The sequence below is a fragment of the Callithrix jacchus genome, chromosome 9, assembly GCF_049354715.1.
Source record: "Callithrix jacchus isolate 240 chromosome 9, calJac240_pri, whole genome shotgun sequence".
Taxonomy (NCBI): Eukaryota; Metazoa; Chordata; class Mammalia; order Primates; family Cebidae; genus Callithrix; species Callithrix jacchus.
This window is the reverse complement of record NC_133510.1, coordinates 46,096,761-46,117,324: the sequence shown is the minus strand read 5'-3', so window position 1 is coordinate 46,117,324 and position 20,564 is coordinate 46,096,761. Positions and strand designations below refer to the sequence as shown.

General features: G+C 34.6%; 1 protein-coding gene across 9 annotated transcripts in view; it reads right to left on the bottom strand.

The window, feature by feature from the left end:
* Positions 1-108: 108 nt before the first annotated feature.
* Positions 109-20,564, bottom strand: part of KRAS (KRAS proto-oncogene, GTPase) — a 52,103-nt gene continuing 31,647 nt past the window's right edge. For 4 of the 9 annotated variants that reach the window (XM_035256059.3, XM_078339080.1, XM_054238270.2 and 1 more), the window contains exons 5-6: positions 10,860-10,983; positions 4,249-4,720 (exon numbers count right to left, since the gene is read on the bottom strand). In XM_035256059.3, the coding sequence (XP_035111950.1) occupies positions 10,864-10,983 (120 nt within the window). In that variant the 3' untranslated portion in view covers positions 4,249-4,720; positions 10,860-10,863. Of the gene's footprint in view, positions 4,721-7,210; positions 7,212-10,859; positions 10,984-20,564 lie in introns of all 9 variants that reach the window. The other 5 variants (XR_013522739.1, XM_078339081.1, XM_035256056.3 and 2 more) reach the window with 2 other exon arrangements.

Genomic DNA, 20,564 nt, shown 5'->3' with positions numbered 1-20,564 from the left:
GCTGCATAAAAGATTAACTGGTATACTATAGTGTCTATGGCTTATAAAGTATTCCATATCCATTTCGGGGCAAACAGTTCAAATTCCATGAAGAAATAAACACTCATAGTCACTGTAACTATTTTTATTACATTACAATAATTAGGAGTAGTACAGTTCATGACAAAAATATTACAAATTTTAGATCACTTCACAGCACATACTCCTATAAACATTTAAAAGTTAATTTCAATTAAAAGAGTGGTCATTTTTAATGTTTGATATGACCAACATTCCTAGGTCAGCGCAACCAAATGATGGAAAACAACTGGATCACACTGCATATGTCCCACAAAAGAAAGCACAATGTACAAAATGTGCATGTTTCAGTTTACACTATACAAAAATAGTTAAAATACATTCCAGGTAAACATGTTACATTAAGAAATAGTACTAGTAAGAAATTGGCACTCAAAAGGAAAAATGCAAAAGTATTTTCAACATGAAAACACAAGACAGTGGAACTGGAAACTTTGGGATAAAACATTGTAACCCAGGTAGCTCTATGGGGGGGATGGGGAGAGATGGGCCCTCAACGTTTCTGCAGATAACTTTTTTTCCCCTAAATTCATCTAAATTAACTATCATTATCCCAAACAGGCTCTTCAAACTATTAAACTAAAACACAAATCTTAATCTAGTTATGACTATTCCTCAATAACTCATCTGAGTATCTTTAGAAAGAAATATTCATTTTCTGACAGCTATCAGTTGAATGCTATTCAATTGCTCAATGCAGAATTCATGCTTTTCAATATTAACACAGAAGTTATTAAATATAAATTCAGCTTTAGAGTAACTGCTGGGTTCTAAAAAACATTACTACATAATTATCAAAAACTCATTACTTTTTGACAAATGGAAATCTTCAGATAGTTTTTACTGTTTAAAAAAATCCCCTAAACTGTGTATATACTGTTTGAAGAAAACATGGTTAGAAGAAAAAAAAATCACTAGAATACAAATGAGATGAACTTGTGCAAACTGTAACTTAACATGCCCCACAGTTTATGTATATGTTAGGACAAAATTGTGCAACGGTGGCAACAGTTTTGATAACCTATAAAAGTTAGGTTCTAAGTTCCTATGCAGTGTGACTCAGTTAAAATAGAGCCTAGAATGCCTAATTGGGAATATTCACTCAAATGATACAGTATGTCTGCTATATTCTTCCACAAAATGTTAATGCCTAAGACTATGTAATTTAGCATTTTTTAAAAACTTCAACAGGAATTTTTATCTTTAAGGCTGTAATAATTAGATAACATTTATTTCTAGAATTCTCCCACCCCTTTAAAACTCTACAAAAACCTTTTGTTAAACCATTCAAAGTTCACATAATAAAAGGTAATTACCACTAACTTAAAAAAAATGCCCATCTACATCAAAAATTCAAGAGGCCTAAATGTCCCCTCATAAGCACTGCAGTTCCTGAAGTATGGCCATTTCTTTCTGTATAGAAACAAGAGGTACCTAAACAATGTCCCATAGATCTGTAGTTTAGCATAGCATTTCAGATACCATACTGATTTTTACATAGAGGTTTCCTTGTCTGTGAACTAGTTCAGCACCTGTTTATTTGTACCCAGATAAAAGTATTGATTTTTAAGTCTATTTTAATTATGCAGAGAAAACTGGAATATTACACATTTGGGAATTTTAATATGAGTATCTGACATACACCTTAATGTGTACAGTAATTGTTCCAATAGAATCACATAGTTATGCCAAATAAAAAACAATATCATCAAATTTATTTCTTTAAAAACAATGAAGTGATTTACATAAAGTAGCTCGATCAAAGAGTTGCAATGGTATCATAGCAAAACAATTACAGAACTGGCAGAACCTTAAAGAACAAACCCCTTCTTTGAAAAACTAAAATACACATTATGTTATCTCTGGGTCATATGCCAACGGCCTTACTAAGATATTACAGACCATGCTAGCACTACCTAAGGACCGGGATTATGTCTCTTGTTTGGGGATACCATATACCCAGTGCCTTGTGCAGTGACTGACAACTGGTAGGCACTCAATAAATATTTGCTCAATAAATGAGTTCTGCAAAACAGCTCTATGAGGCTGAGGCGGGAAAATCACTTGAGGTCAGGAGTTCAAAACCAGCCTGGCCAATAGGGTGAAACCCCATCTCTACTAAAAATACAAAAATTAGCCAAGCATGATGGCACACGCTTGTAATCCCAGCTACTTGGGAGGCCAAGGCAAGAGAATCACTTGAACCTAGGAAATGGGAGGTTGCAGTGAGCCAAGACAGTGCCACGGCATTCCAGCCTGGGTGACAGAGTGAGACTCTGTCTCAAAAAGCAAACAAAACAAAAGAAACTAAGCTTTATGAAATAAAGTATTTTTCATCGTAAGAAGATTTCTGGTTATTAAAACAATGGAATGTATTACTGTTGCCGGGGTAGTCCTAGTTATAGATTACCTAAGGAATTATTTCAGCACTATCTTTATTAAGTTATCCTTCTATGGGATGAGTCTGTCTATTCATACCAGGTTTGAAAATTCCTACTGTTGCTAATGGATTGGGCAGCAAAGAGATGTTCAAAGGATCAGCAACCACCTGAAAATAAGCTACTAGGTCAAATCCCATTATGGTATCTGTCAGATTCTTTTGAGCTCTGAGAAAATAAGATGTAGGGCTCAAAATTTTGATGTGACCATTATAATGGGAAACCTTCATGGAGATATCCACAACAGCAGTAACTCTTATGTTAGGGGAATTACAAGTATTAAAATTGCATCAAGTCATGGGGCATGTGGAAGGTAGGCAGGCAAAAGGACACTAATACAGAAGGAGAGTCCTAAAACAAGAATGGATATTCAAATATAAACTTCACCTCTTGCACAATTTTGCCCAAGATTGGCATTGCAGATGGTAACATAGGTTAAAAAGTTACAGATTGTGCTCAGCTTGACAAATAAGTGTATCCTTTGTAAACTGAATATAAATCACACAGTTGTAAAAAAGCTAAGAGTTTGAGATGACTTCTTTTAACATGAAGAAATGGATAGTGATTTCCTCAAAATCAGAGTCCTAAAAGACACCTATCTAGAACCTAAGTCACTTTCCTCCTAATCTAGTGATATTTTCACCTCACCACACCATCTCACTTCATATATTTTAAAATAAGTGACATTATAAATGTATTAAAAGGATTGTTTTATTCAGATTTATTTTTAAAGCATTATTCTTAAATATGGGTCAGATTTGAAAAGTGTTAATGGAATGTTAATTTAACCGGTGATAAGAGAACTAGCCAAACCTAGAGATTTTAAAACTTTTTCACTTCATTGTTTAAAACAAATTAATGTCTTGGCACACCATCACCCCAAAATCTCAACTTTTGAGTTGATACTTAAAAGTAATTTTTAAAAAAAGAGTTTGTTTTCTTAAAAACAAAAGTGATGCTCTTGATTTGTCAGCAGGATCACCTTCCAAACTGTCCTAATCTCTCCACATTTTGACCAACCACTGCATGACCGCGGGGACACAGTCCATGCTGTGACACTCTCTATGAAAGCTCAAAGGTTCACACGAGGCCTGGCCTTGCAACCTTCGTCTCTTCAATACCTACTAAGCTATAACTGGCCCAAATAATCTTCAGTATCACAAGCAGACTTAAAACTATCTTCAAAGACTGAAGTTGAAGAAAAGATTATACTATGAAAAAGCAATCTGACACAGGGAGACTAGATTTAATTCCTATACTTTTTAATACATGTTAAATTCTTTTCAATTATTATAAAAATTTAGTAGCGTGTAAATATAGCCCCAAAATGGTTGCTATACTCCCCATTTCATACTGGATCTGCCTTAACAGGAAAAGCTATTAGGAGTCTTTATAGTAATTTATCTAATGTGAAAAGGAAATGGCCTTATAATAGTTTCCATTGCCTTGTAATTTTTTTTCCATTTTTTTCCTTTTTATAGAAAAAATATAATATTTTTGGGAGGGTGACCATGACTAATAGCAGTGGAAAGGGAGACAAAACCTTTGTGAACAGTGTAACTTTACATTCATCAGGGATGACAAACTATAGGACATGATGCCTAGAAGAATCAGCAGGAAGCCCATAAATTTGTGTTCCCTCAATGTTTGAGTAAAACCAGTTATAAAGCGTCAAATGAAATTATAATTAGTAACTAATCCATTTATGTGACTAGATAAGACACAGAATAGGGATGATTCAAAAGCTTCATTAATTTGTTTCACACCAACGTTCACAATTGGTAAGAAAAATAGGAAGTAATCAACTGCATGCACCAAAAACCCCAAGACAAAAATCTTAGGTATTCAGTTTCTTTTTCACAGGCATTGCTAGTTCAAAAACCAAAACTCTGGGAATACTGGCACTTAGAGGAAAAAAAAAGTTTCCACTGTCATTTTAAAATAAGCATTTAAGGTAAAAGCTAACAGTCTGCATGGAGCAGGAAAAAAAAATTAGGTAATGCTAAAACAAATGCTAATAATTTAGTATAATGTACAAAAATTACCACTTTTACTAGTATGCCTTAAGAAAAAGGTACAAATTGTATTTACATAATTACACACTTTGTCTTTGACTTCTTTTTCTTCTTTTTACCATCTTTGCTCATCTTTTCTTTATGTTTTCGAATTTCTCGAACTAATGTATAGAAGGCATCATCAACACCCTGAAATACATAAAAAGTATTAAAATGTGAATATATATGATGGCTTCATGTGTACAAGTAACAGATTTCCATTTATTAATGGAAACAATATTGAGAAATGATTCTTTATGTTTCTCTTCAGGCAACTGAATATATATTACGTATATTAGACTTTAGGATTCTTAAACGTAATTTGCAGAGAAATGTTGTCAATATTATAAACAGGAACACTAACTTTCACAATAGGCAAGGATAATCAACAGCATAGAATTTTAAATAAAGTAATGACTTTTTCACAGGAGATTTTAATTTGCTACTATTTTTTTCCACATTGGCAAACCTCAGTCACCAAAATCCAAATGCATTTGTGTTTGTGTGTGTGTGTGTGTGTGTGTGTGTTTGTGTGTGTGTGTATACACTTAATTGTCCTTGTGTTTCTGGACTTTTGATATAAGCCATGCAGCTGCACACTATTTTCATAAATCTTCACATACAATAATGGTATTTGAACTATACTTACGTAAAATCCACTGGATTTAATATTTACCAAAAAGTAAACAGTATTCAAACATCCTATTCCAATAATTTATCAAGAAGTAAACAGTATCTTAACATATTATTTCAGTTGTCAAATAACATATATTAAGGGATTCGTTTCAATTCTTATATTTATCAATTAAAAAAAAAAGGTTTAAAGAGACCACAACACAGGAGAATAGCACTTTAAAAAACCTAATACCTCAGATTTGTGGAGAAATAGCTAAATCATTTGAAAGGTCTTGTAGTTTACCAATTTGGAGGAGATCCTTTATCCCATGAAGTTTTAATTTCTGTTTAATACATTAGGTATTCAAAAGCTTGCCATATAAGGCCAAATATCTTGTCTTCAAAGAGTTAAACAGTCATTGTGGTCACCATCTATTTACGATTAAAGCAAGGCTGTTTAAATTTAATGTCTAAAAAGGATTTTAAGCCATAAAAATTTTCAACCTAATAATCTACAGTGTGAAAAATGGCACTCTAAAAGTGGGAGAACAGTAGATTTTTAAACCTGCAATACTTAAGTTATGCAAGATCTGTACACAAGCCAATTCTTGTCATGTCTCACTTAAAAGTATAAATAAAAGCAAAACAAAATGAAGAAAAAATATAATTCTCTCTGTATTTTAAAGCCTGTTCAACTGAGTAGTAATTATAAAAAGAAAATTTGTTAACCTCACAATACTTCCAAACCTAGGCAGCAGAGGGAGTCTTAGAAACAAATACCCAACACATCAAGTTGTATAAATCAACCCACTTGAAGAAAACTGGGTTTTTACTTATTGTAACCATTTCTGTTGGATAATATAAATTATGTAAATAAATATAAAAATTATACTTGTAAAAATATTCAAGTTATATTATCTTGAAATTAACTGAAAATGTTAAGTGGCCTGGGTGCAGTGGCTCATGCCTATAATCTCAGCACTTTGGGAGGTCGAAGTGGGTGGATCATTTGAGGTCAGGAGTTTGAGACCAGCCTGGACCACATCGTGAAATTCCGTCTCTACTAAAAATACAAAAATTAGCTGGGCATGGTGGCAGGCGCCTGTAATCCCAGCTACTCACAAGACTGAAGCAGGAGAATTGCTTGAACCCAGGAGGCAGAGACTGTAGTGAGCTGAGATCACACCACTGCACTCAGAGTGAGACTCCATCTCAGAAAAAACCCCCAAAAATGTTGTGATATTTCTCCTTTAATGTACTAATAGGATTAGTATTCAAAATAATAAAATTTAGAACATGAACATTGAAAATTAGCTAGTTAATGAATTTTCATAATAGATCTGTAATTAAGGAAAGCATGACCAGTATTTTAAGAGGTAAACAGAATGGGAATGAGAGGCTTGTCCATATTAAGAAAACAGTAGGATAAAAACAGCATTAATTTATTTGAGCACTAGTGAATAAATGTCTTCAATAAAGTCCCCAAACTGCACTCACTGATGTTTCCCACTTTATAATATTACCGATACAACACAAACATATGCTTTTGTTTCTCCCAAAGGAGAAAGGAAAAGTGGTTAAGAAATAATTTATCAGCAACACAATACTATCATCAAGGCTTGATTATATATATGTATGTGTATGTATCCCTTTAGGCTAACCTCTTTAACGCATACAGAGGGGGAAATTTCCAATGATGTAACAAAAATTATCATGTAGCCTGCCAGCACTTGACAATTTAGAATTATAACCCTTAGAATGTCATGGTATCTTTTTTTTTTTTTTTTTTTAGATGGAGTTTCGCTCGTTACCCAGGCTGGAGTGCAATGGCGTGATCTTGGCTCACCGCAACCTCCGCCTCCTGGGATCAGGCAATTCTCCTGAGTAGCTGGGATTACAGGCACGCACCACCAGGCCCAGCTAATTTTTTGTATTTTTAGTAGAGACGGGGTTTCACCATGTTGACCAGGATGGTCTCAATCTCTTGACCTCGTGATCCACCCAGATCTAATCTAACTGCCTTACCCTGCATGAATTCATTCCCTTTGATCACATCCTTATGCAATCTATTCCATTTTGACTACTTTTTTAATGAAGAAAAATGCCAATGATAACAAAATGGTAAAGCCGAAAAAAAAATGAGCAACCATGTGATGGATACAGAGAAGACACATTTTATGGTGAAAACAGAATATGATAACATTACTTTCTAAGATTCTGACAAAGATTTTAGGCTCACATTGCACTGAACTCTGCTCTCTACATCATCTTATTAAAATTAAATAATTTTGACTGGGTGCATTGGCTAAGACCTACAGTCACAGCAATTTGGGAGGGTGAGGCAGGAGAACTGTTTGAGACCAGGAGTTTGAGACCAGCCTGGGCAACATAGTAAGACCTCATCTCTATTTTAAAAATAAAAAATAAGAAAAGTAATTTCAATGATGAGGGAAATTTCACAATTACACAGAGCAGTGAATTCTTTTTTCTCATATGAGAACTAATCATTCTCACATACACACAAAGACAAAAGTAGTATCCCAGTAATTATTTTGGTTAAACATGATCTTTTTCAGAACTAAGAAAAGCTCATTTATATATGTTTATCATTGTCAAATAAGTTTCATTCATTCATTCATTCATTGCTAGAGCTGGGGTCTCATTATGTTGTCCAGGCTGGTCTTGAACTCCTGGCCTCAAGCAATCCTCATACCTTGGACTCCTAAGTTCTGGGATTACAGGTGTGAGCCACTGTCCCTGGCCCAAAATTTTTTTATTTTTACTTTTTTTTTAAGAGATGGAGTCTCTCTTTGTTGCCTAGGCTACAGTGCCATGGCACCATCATAGCTCCCTTCAACTTCAAACTCCAGGCAGTCCTCCTGCCTCAGCCTCCCAAGCAGCTGATACTACAGGCACACACCACCACAGTCAGCTTGTCAAATAATTTTTTTTTTTTTTTTTTTTTGGGAGAGACAGAGTCTCACTCTGTCACCCAGGTGCAATCTTCCAATTCAGCTCACTGCAACCTCCACCTCCCATGTGCAAGCAATTCTCCTGCCTCAGCCTCCCAAGTAGCTGGGACTACAGGCACACACTGCCATGCTCAGCTAATTTCTTTTGTATTTTAGTAGAGACAGGGTTTCACTGTGTTGCCCAGGCTGGTCTCAAACTCCTGAGCTCAGGCAATCCACCTACCTCGGCATGAGCCACTGCACCCGGCCATAAATCTTTTTTAAAAAATTTGTATTTAACTTTAAATTTTTAATTACCAAGTATACTTCGTTTTTATATAAATTATTTCCATGTCTACTAAAAAAGCAAGGATTCATCACATCAAACAATTGTGACATTCACCTATAGTCATTATATAAAACACAATTTGGACAAATTAGAAATTTTAGAATAGTATATGCTTACACCTTTGTTTTATATATAAATTAAAGCATAACACCTATTTATTTTACTCTAAACAGTTCTGTTCTTAAAATAATCTAATGGTGAGACAATAGGAAGAGAAAATAAAAAATAAAAACCACCAGCTAAATCTGGTCATGGTACTATTATTTAAAATGTGTAACTTTTCAAACTGCATTGTTAAATTTGGAATATTTTAATTTAGAGACAGTGGTAAAATCCAACATGCAAAATTGCTTTAATTGCAAAATACTGCTTTACACAATGATTCAAAAAATATTGAGTTCATAAATTTCAATAAAAATTAATGCCAGTTATGCTTTGTTTCTGAGTTTAGTAGATTAGTACACCACATAACATCTTTTGGGATTGAGTCCACTATTCAGATATATATTTTATACTTTTGGAAAACACCTAAAATTCATATAAGAACACCAACTTATAGTAAGTATAATAAATGATAAGTTAGTACTCTCCTCCTCCTCCCCTTCCTCCTCCTCTCCCTCCTAAAAACAAAATGATATGCTAGTTTTTGAAAACAGCAATATTATTGCCTGTTCTCAAGAACATGATATATTACAAACAATATGCAACAAAGCTTAAGCTTTGCCATGAATTTTATGATACCTAGTGAAGTGAAGTATTTTCTCAGCAAGATAAAGGTTAATATGGGCTAGTTTAGAAACAAAAATGAGAATTCCACACAATAAATATTTACTGGGTAGTTACTATGTGCCAGGAACCTTACTAGGCAATGGGCGTGCAAAGATTAAAAATATGTAATTCTGGCTAAGATTTTGCTGTCAAATAATATAGGAATGAAACAGAAGAAGTTATTTCAACATAACATAGGAAACATAATAGTTAAGAATAATATCCTGGGAATATACAGGAAGGGTTGTATGCCTAGTTTAAGTGCTTAAAGAAAGATTTTTAGAGTGTAGGAGATTGGGGAATCATGAGAGTGTTAGCTAATTAGTAAGACTAGGAGGGATAAAAATACTGGCATCCCAAATGAGAGCCAAGACTCAAGGGAAGGTAGGAAATAACATGGTATTTATTTATAGAAAGACAAAAGACATTCAGGCAAGATGATGAAGTTTTTAGACAGAAGACCAAAAAAGAGACGGAGTGGTGGGAAGGTAGTAAGGACTATTTATGACATGCTGTACAACATGAGATTTTATTCTATAGCTAAGTTAGTAACTAGATTTAAAGATAAGAAAATTACATTTTTTTTTTGAGACAGAATTTCCCTCTTATTGCCCAAGCTGGAGTGCAGTGACACAATCTTGACTCACTGCAACCTCTGCCTCCCATGTTCAAGCGATTCTCCTGCCTCAGCCTCCTGAGTAGCTGGGATTACAGGCATGCACTACCACGCCTGGCTAATTTTTTGTATTTTTAGTAGAAACAGGGTTTCACTGTGTTAGCCAGGCCGGTCTTGAACTCCTGACCTCAGGTGATCTGCCCACTTCGGCCTCCCAAAATGCTGGGATTACAGGCGTGAGCCACTGTGCCCAGCCAAAAATGACATTACTTTAACGAATATCTCTCTGGTTGCACAATGTATCATGGCAGCAACTGGTAAATCAAATAGGAGGTTCTAACGGTCCAAAAAGAAATGACAGGGGCCTGAACTAATGATGGCATAAAAGACACAGAATGTAACATCACAGGAATTTGTGGATACTTCCAACTGGAGAACTGGAGGAAAGAGGGCAGTAGGAGTCATCCTAAAACTCCCAGGTTTCTCACTGGGATAAAAAAGTGCTGCTGATGCCACTGAGTTGGAGAACTTAGGCAGAAAAAATGGTTATTTGCTTATAAAATATCCAAAAGAAAAAAATATGTTTAAGAGTGGCTTTTTCCCACCTTCTGGGCTATGCAATATTATTGCTCTCCACTCATATTTTTTTCTCCCTACCTAAAAAGAACCCAAAAGTTGCTGATTATCTCAAAACTTGTGTATGACTTCCGTTAAAAATAAAGGTAAATATCAGTTCCCAAATATTTAGTTTACCTAAGACTCATTAAATCATTGGACTTTATGCCAAATATAGATTAGTGTACTACAGCCATCAAAACTGTCTCATAATTCCCATTAGATTAAATGTGCTAATAATGGAAACAAGTTTCTTATCTTTTAATATTTCAAGTTAGAATACTACACCTAAGTAGTTCTAAAGTGGTTGCCATTTTGTTACCTTTAAAAGTGATCTGCTTTCTGCCAAAATTAATGTGCTGAACTTAAACTTACCAGATTACATTATAATGCATTTTTTAATTTTCACACAGCCAGGAGTCTTTTCTTCTTTGCTGATTTTTTTCAATCTGTATTGTCGGATCTCTCTCACCAATGTATAAAAAGCATCCTCCACTCTCTGCATTGTAAAACACAACTTCTTTAAAGTCTGTTTTATTGGTAAGAGTAATTTATTGGGACAGCCATGTGCAAGAAGTTTGAGATTATGAGCTTGAGATTTGTTTTTTGTTTTTTTTTTTAAACAGACATCAGACTGTTTGAATAAAACTGAGGATGCAGTTTTAAAATATGGGCTAGAATCCTGGTTTGTTCTTAAAAGTCAGTTTTGTTTTCTAATGGAATTAAATTTTTAAATTAGGAATTAGGAGAAATTATGACAAGCATAAATACATGTATTAGCATCTTGTTTATCAATTAATGCAACCATTTTAGTGTGCTAACCTTGGAATTAAAGCCTAAACTGAAATTAGCTTTAAATCATTTCTTTGACTTAGGAAAAAAGTGATGGGTCTTTCGTACACGTGTAACTACGTTATTTAAATTAAAATCTTAAATGAAGGCTATTTGCCATAATATAAAAACATCATGAATTATTTAAAGGATACACACGAAATAGGAGCATTTTGTATCCTTACTACAAGTTTTGTTTATTTGGGTTTTTGTTTTAGAGACAGGGTCTCACTGTGTTGCCCACGATGAAGTGCAGTGGCAAGATCACAACTCTGCAGCCTTGACATCACAGGCTAGGTGATCCTCCTGTCTCAGCCTCTCAAATAGCTGGAACTACAGGCAACCACCACCACATCTGACTGATTTTTGTATTTTTTGTAGAGACAGGGTTTCACCATGTTGCTCAGGCTGGTCTCAAACTCTTGAGCTCAAGTGACCCACCTACCTTGGCTTCCAAAGGGCTGGAACTACAGGCATGAGCCACCAAACCTGGCCTTAATACAAGTCTTAAAAATAATTTTTAGAACAGTGTTCAGTCATACTGGCTTTATACCTTCTTTTCTAATGTAAACACTCTTAACAGGGTTCTTCTTGCTTAAGCCTATGATGAGAAAGCTATGACAACAGGCACAATAACATATTGGCCACATGGAGATAAAGTTCTTAATCTTTTCCAATCTAGAAATTAAACAGTTAATTAAGCACTTTGTGCTGCTAGTTTGTTCAGAAAAGCGTACCACCAAAGTAGGGGCACAGATAAATGCACAGAAATATTAATCTATATGTAGTGCAAATTAAAAGATGTAATACTGGGTTCATTCTTCTAAAAGAAAGGTGTAAACATTTTTTAAAGTTGGTATATTTTACTGGACGCTTAATTTTAAGGGAATTCTGTTCTTTTATCTTAAAATTGGAACTCAATTACCTAATTTGGGGATTGGCATATTTTAACTTGATTGGTAACATCAATGTTTCTATTGAACCAAATGTAACAAAACAGACCCAGCACCTAAAAAGATAATATATCAAAAGTACCATTTATAGTTTGTCATTATTGTTTTTAGAGTCTCGCTCTGTTGCCCAGGTGGAGTGCTGTGGAGTGATCTTGGCTCACCAGCCTCTACCTCCTGGGTTTAAGCAATTCTCCTGCCTTAGCCGCCCAAGTAGCTGGGACTACAAGTGTGCACTGCCACACCTGGCGAATTTTTGTTTTTAGTAGAGATGGGATTTCACTATGTTGGCCAGATGGTCTCAATCTCTTGACCTCGTGATCTGCCCCCCTTGGCCTCCCAAAGTACTAGGATTACAGGCATGAGCCACCACGGCCAGCCCCATTTGTAATTTTAAACTCAATCACACACAGAGAATTGGCAACTACGTATTAATTGAAGTAAACCAATGACTAGGGGCTTAACTTTTTGCATGCAGAAATCATCTGTACATCTATTGCCTACAGTAGTTAAGAAAAACAGACCTGAATTCTTTAGGGCACACTAATTTTTAGAAATCTCAGAAATATATTAAGAACTGTTTTAGTAACATACAGAAATTTACCTCTAAGGTCAAATTTTAATTTAAAATTCATGATGTTAAGTTTCAGTTCAAAAGCATGCATTTAAGTAATGTGATTGTATATTCAAACGCGTATCTCAAGTCACTAACGTATACTATCCAGTGATAGATTTCTATTTAACTAATAACAAAAATCATTACAGTCTAAGAACATTCTTATTTTTAATGGAATCAACTTAGTAAACTAGTTAGCTATGCCAACTAGAAATACAGTTTTCAACCACTTTTTGAAATAATTAAATATGTTGGCACTTTAAATTAGATACCCACTTACACCGAGGTACATAAAAGATTTTAAGGTCGGGTGTGGTAACTCATGGCTGTAGTACTAGCACTTTGATAGAGGCCAAGGCAAGAGATGCCAGGTGTTTGAGACCTCAAGTCTCCTGAAAATAAACTAAGCATGTTGGCATGAGCCTAAAGTCCCAGGTACTCAAAAGGCTGAGGCAGGAGGGTTGCTTGAGCCCAGGAGTTTAAGGCTTCAGTGAGCTATGACTGTACTACTGCACTTCAGTATGGGCAACAAAGCAAGACCCTGTCTCTAAAAAAAAATTTTTTTTAATGCTTTAAAGTTTAAATTTATCATTAATCCTCAAAAGGAAAGGGTTTATTATTTTTAGCTTTGTCCTTGAGAAAATTATGTATTCAAAATTTTCATTAATAAGCAACATAACTAACTTAAAGCATGAAAATAACTTTTGTATCATGTAAAATGTAAAGCATGAACTCTGTAAGATATTTTCACAAATGATTCTCTTTCAATTTGAAAATCAATGCAAGAAATTTAAATATATATATATGTATATATACATATACATATAACACATACAAACCAGGTAAAAGCTCATATTTTCATAAATTTTTTAAAAATGTAAACTTCTATTTCTGTTTAAAAAAAAATGTTATATGGTCAATGTAGAAGTACCAAAACATGCTATGAAGGAGAAAAACAGTATTGATACTCTACTAATTTAGGAGAAGCAAACTTTGATTGTAACTTATTTCTAAAATCAGTTCGAATGTGTCTACTTTTTCAGTGTGAGCATCCCCACCACCAATAGTGAAATATATGATTTTTGTTTCCAGCAATGCAGAGAGAGAATTGGAAGCCAATAATTAAAAAGAAAAGATTATTATCCACCACCAAGAATGCAGTGTCAGGACCTCAGTGGCTCAAAGAATAGCACAGAGTGACTTTTTCCATTTCTTATTTTTACTAGTAAGAAACTTAGGTTTTAGAGAATCAATTATTTACCACAGTTTTCCAGACTTAGTTATTTCTTGATAATATGCTTTAAAGTCATACTGACATCAAGAGAACATGAGAACATTATCTTTGTGTACACTGTAAAGCACTGGCACTCGCTCTTATTTTAAAAATGCATATAGTATATACCTATGAAACAAAACACTGGTTTTTCACATTCCAAAATTTGCAGATAATTTTTAAAGATGAATATAGCCAAAACAGATATTTAATACCCACTATGGCTACTCACTAAGCTCTTAACTGGCACAAAATCATTTATTTTTGAGAATATGGCTTGTTGCCACACATACTCATTTTCTTTCTTTACTTTTTCTTTTTTGAGGTGGAGTTTTGCTCTGTCGCCCAGGCTGAAGTGCAATGGCGCAATCTTGGCTCACTGCAACCTCTGCCTCCCAGGTTCAAGCGATTCTCCTGCCTCGGCCTTCTGAGTACCTGGGATTACAGGTGCTTGCCATCATGCCCAGCTAATTTTTATATTTTTAGTAGAGACGGGGTTTCACCATGTTAGCCAGGATGGTCTCGAACTCCTGACCTCATGATCTGCCTGCCTTGGCCTCCCAAAGTGTTAGGATTACAAGTGTGAGCCATCTGGCCTGCTTGTTTTTATACACATATACTTATTTTCAAACGTCGCTTATTGAACTTTGAGAACAATTGAAAATATGTAGGAATCAAAGTATACAAGTTTAAATATGTAAATTTTTTACAACCAAGAGATTGACAACGTTTTCAGCTCAACTATTATCTGAAAACATACTTGTGAGGCAATGGAAACGAAGCACTCCACATAGAAAAAAAACTGTTAACCAAAAATATCATTCTAATTCTTGCTGGACTATGCTTTTACTAAGAGATTTTAAGTAAGTTTTTGTTCCTGTTTAATCTGCAAATTCTGTCAAGGAAATAACATATTAAATGCCCTAACTGTATACAGATCCAAGACTACCAGCTTTCTTGCAGGGAAGGGCATGGAGCAAAAAGATGTATACCCAACCATGCATCCGTGACTTTCTCAAGAAACCTTGCTACCTACAGCCTATCTCACATACTACTGAAATGCAGAAAAACCACTACCTGGGAGACTACCATGATGCACAGCAAGTGCACAGTAACTGTTCTGTCAATTTTTAACTCATAAAAAGCTCAAGTCCAAAATATTGATCTCATGTATACAAACTCATCTACTATCAAACAGAGAGTCATAACACATAAGGAGGTTGTTTTACAAAGCATTCTTTAATGGAGTTCTTATAACAATTAATTTAACTATCTAGAAATTAACAACTAGGAAATTAATCACTCAACATTTTTAAGTTCCTAAAACTAATTTTCACATTATATTTAAACTGAGACTCCCAGAAAGCAAAACAGCTGAATGAGGAGTAACAGATACCCTGAGAACTCTGCTTCTGTCATTCACTTTACTGAACCTTCCCCACTTTTGATTTTAGCAGACTGGAAAACAAACAATTCTCATGGTGTCAATGTTTCAGTTTTGACAGCTTTTGCCAACATGGCCATGCACTGTCCAAAGGGAATAGAAAAATCTGTCATCAACCTGGATAAATGTAAACTAGGTAACAGTCATTATACGCTAGGAACATAAAGACCACATAATTTACTAGCAAAAAAAATAACTCTGCCTTTCAGATGTGGACTGAACTGAGTGTAAAGAATATGTAATGCATTATATTCTAGCTAGGTAATTAGCTTTCTAAAATTATAACTTATTAAGTTGGTAAAAACATAAATATTCTGATTCTTACCTTAAAAAATGTCCAGGAGTGGTGGCTCACGCCTGTAATCCCAGCACTTTGGGAGGCTGGGGGAGGCAGATTGTGAGGTCAAGAGATTGAAACCATCCTGGCCAACATAGTGAAACCTCGTCTCTACTAACAATACAAAAATTAGCTGGGCATGGTAGCAGGTGCCTGTAGTCCCAGCTACTCGGGAGGCTGAGGCAGGAGAACCGCTTAAACCCGGGAGGAGGCGGTTGCAGTGAGCTGAGATCACACGCCACTGCACTCCAGCCCAGCGACAGAGCAACACTCTGTCTCAAAAAAAAAAAATGAAATGAAAGTACTAGGGGCCAGGCACAATGGTTCATGCCTGTAATCCCAGCACATTGGGAGGCTCAGGTGGGAGGATCACTTGAGGCCAGGATTCAAGACTAGCTTGATCAACATGGCAAAACCCTGTCTCTACTAAAAATACAAAAATTAGCTGGGTGTGGTAGTGCACGCCTGTAACCTCAGCTATACAGGAAGCTTAGGCACAAGAATCGCTTGAACTCGGGAGGAGGAGGTTGCAGTGAGCCAAGATCCCACCACTGCATTCCAGCCTGGATGAGAGAGGGAGACTCTGCCTCAAAAAAAAAAGGACTAGGGTAAAATTTCTATTTCCTTTTCAAGAAATACGTAAGTTTCACTTTAAGATTAAGGTTAGCCTATAAAATTCAGGATAAAATTTGACCTAACTTCTAGTATCTAATCAAACACTAAAGTTGCCCAGAGAATTAGGAATCAGCATACTATAGCCCATAGGCCAAATCTAGTCACAGACTTTTTTTTTTTTTTTTTTTTGAGAGACAGTCTCACTGTGTCAACCAGGCTGGAGTGCAGTGGCGTGATCTTGGCTCACTGCAGCCTCTTGCCTCTCCGGTTCAAGCGATTCTCCTGCCTCAGCCTCCTAAGTGGCTGGGAATACAGGTGCTGGCCACTATGCCCAGCTAATTTTTGTATTTTTAGCAAAGATGGGCTTCACCACGTTGGCCAGACTGGTCTCAAACTCCTGACCACAGGAGTCTCAAAATCCGCCCACCTAGGCCTCCCAGCTGGGATTACAGGCATGAGCCATACTATGAACAAGCTAACAATGATTTTTGCATTTTAAAGGATTATCATTATGAAAAAAATATGGAACAGATACCACTTGTGGCCCTCAAAGCCTAAAACACTATCTGGCCCTTTACAGAAAATGTTTGCCAGCCTCTAATTTACATGCGTGAGAACTTCTAACTGAATGTTTTGTTCCTTTAACCTGAATATAATTCATTTTGGGTGTTTACATGTTTTAGGCTCATGATCAAGACCCCAAATTTTAGGGCATAAAACAACCTGCTGATAAAATACAAGGATATGCACATAAATTTGGTTTAAAAAACAAATAAGCTGAATAACAGATGAGTAACAAAATACTCTGCAGAAAGGAGGGCTTGACATTTTCACCAGTAGCTGGAGATGTAAAACTTATTAAAATTTACATATATCATTTTACAATCTCTACAGTCACTCAGAATAGCTCTTTAAAATCTTTCAGATGCATGCAAATATCAAATTAATTTCAACAGAGGAAGATTAATAGACTTCTGAAAGGCAAATTAATTTCTAGGCAAATCAACAAGTCCATTTAATAAAATAATATCAAAGAATAGAAATTAAATATCTAAGTTATAGTTTAGCAACATAAATTACATAAAGATATCAATGAAACAGGATTATATAAAAGAAAGGCTGAGTGCCAGGTTAAGAAGTACAAGCATTCTTTTACACTGTATCCCTCCGTATTTTAATTAGATGATCCACATAAAAATGTCTATAAAGTTCATCTACTTACATATTATATATCTTCAAAAAAACAAATCAAACCAAAAAACACAAAGCCACAAAACTGTAAAAAACCTAAAAATCTCTTATAAAAGGAAGCCAGAGAGTTTTCTGACCAAATATGAATGCTGTGTTATATTAAAGTATTAAGGTCAAATAGCAAGAATCAATTAGTACTTCTGAGGTAGTGATCATACAACCATCAAAAGGAGACACAGCTATTTTAGGATCTTATCAAATGAGAAGTAAGAGAGCAACATTGTGGGAATAACAAGACTCTTTTTATGTCCTCTACTGCTTTTCTACTCAACGTATATAGTCCAAGTACCAAGAAAAGTACCACCTGGGAGCTTGTTAGAAATGCAGACTCAGTCCCAACCTAAACCCTCTGAATTAGAATCTGTATTTTAATAAGCCCAGTTGATTTGTATGCCTAAGAAAATATAAGAAGCACTTCTTTACTGCAACCCTTTAAAACATTATGCAAAGTCTCTTAAATTTTTTCTTTGTGAAATGTAAGCTAAAATGTTCACTAGTATAAAAAACATCTTTTAAAATTTATAAGTATAATAAAATGATATTGGTAAAATCTAGGTAGATTTCCAAATGTTTCAAATAAAATTCAATTTTGTATTTGAAAATGTTTCGTAAGAAAATGTTGGAAGAAAAAGTAATCAATATTAGAATCATGTTTCCTCAGTACCTTCTCTCCTAAGAAAAATCAAGGAGACTGGTTATAGGAGACTAGTAAAAATAAAGACAAAAACCAAGCCTCTCCCTAGTCTTTGGATCCTGGAAATGGATTTAAGTGAAATCTTAATTCCTCTAAAGTAAAGTGATATGATATATATCAAGTTTAACCTATAAATCAGGTTTCAGTAAAATTGCCAGAGAAATTTGTATAATGGTCAAATAGAGAAATTCCATTTTTAATCCCCCAAAAACGACTTGAAGTAGAAATTATTGTTTCTTTACTATGTATCAAATTTGTATAACTCGGAAGAGGTACATATGCTCTCTCACTAGGGAAATATATATGTTAGCTAGATAATAATTTCCATTTACATTTTTGCACCTTTATGAAATCTGATTAACTTCTAGAATGCTTATTTTTATCATCAATTTATTTTAACTCCTAGCATTACAGAAGTTAAATTCTACAAAACTGGTTTTCTGGGTTCACAGGTAAATAAATGTAACCAGAAAAAGCCCTAGAGAAATTTATGGAATATAAATTGACCAATTTATTAGTACAGTCCTGTGCCACATAGTGACATTTTGGTTAACAGTAGACTGCATATGTGATAGTGGTCCCATAAGATTATAATGGAGTTTAAAAATTCCTATTGCCTAGTGATGTTATAGCCATCCTAACACTGTAGTACAACACATTACTCACGTGTTTGTGGTGATACTGGTGTAAACAAACTTACTGCACTGCCAGTTGTATAATGCTATAGCACCTACAATTATACAACGCACTTAATACTTGATAATGGTAATAAGTGACTATTACTGGTTTATGTATCTACTACACTATTTATTATTATTTTGTAGTGTACTCCTTCAATTTACTAGGAAAAAAACCAGTTAACTATAAACAGCCTTGGACAGGTCCTTCAGGAAGTATTTCAAAAGAAGGAGATGATAGCTCCATGTGTGTTACTGCCCCTGAAGACCTTCCAGTGGGACAAGACGTGGAAGTGGAGGACATTGATATTGATGGTCCTGACCCTGTGCAGGCCTAGGCTAATGTGTATGCATGTCTTAGTTTTTAACAAAATTTTTTAATAAGTAAAAACAAATAAAAATTTTTAACTATGGAAAAAAGCTTACAGAGTAAGGACATAAAGAAAAATTCTGTACAGCTGTTTAATGTGTTTGTGTTTTAAGGCTGTGTTATTACAAAAGTCAAAATGTTAGGAAGAATTAAAAAGCTTATAAAGTTAAAAAGTTCCAGTAAACTAAGGTTAATTTATTATTGAACAAGAAATTAAAAAAATATTAATTTAGGGGAGCCCAAGTGTACATTTAGACACACAAAACTTATCACTGTGTTAACAATTGCTTCCAGTCATTAGTACAGTTATATACTGTAGAGGTCTGTATCACTGGGGCAAGAGACTATACAATATAACCCAGGTGTATAGTAGGTTATACCACCAAGATTGTATAAAAATACTCTATGATGTTTGCACAAAGACAAAATCACCTAACAATGTATTTCTTAGAAAGTATCCCTGTCATTAAAGGACATATGACTCTATACGAAAATTATTTTTTCCTATCTTTATGTATTCATTTCATTTGTTCCTATATGTTAAACTCTTACTTCATACAAACAGGTTAAATAATATCAATTTAAATTGTTTTATTTTACCTAAAGAAAAAGTAATTTTTTAAAACAAAAATTTTTAAAACCAAATTCAGGTTCCCTCTGACATTAATTTTTGTCAAAAAAATGCATTAAATGAATAACAATTTCTTATTTGCTTTCTGGGTATTTTCTTTCTTTAATGAGAACTTTCTCCAAAAATCAACATATTCTCAAAAAAAATTCTGCCAAAGTAAAAATCTTCAAATACAACAAAATGTAACCTAGAAACATGACATAATGGTTTAAAAGTACTACTGAAACAGGAAACTCAAAAATATCTGTAGTGTGTGTGTGTGTGTGTGTGTGTGTGTATGTATGTAACAGTGAAAAACAAATCCCGACATCTCTTGAATTCTAAATGTTAAGATGTGCTCAGAATTGAACAGAAACTTTCAATGTAGAAATAAACTAAAGCCAAAAGCAGT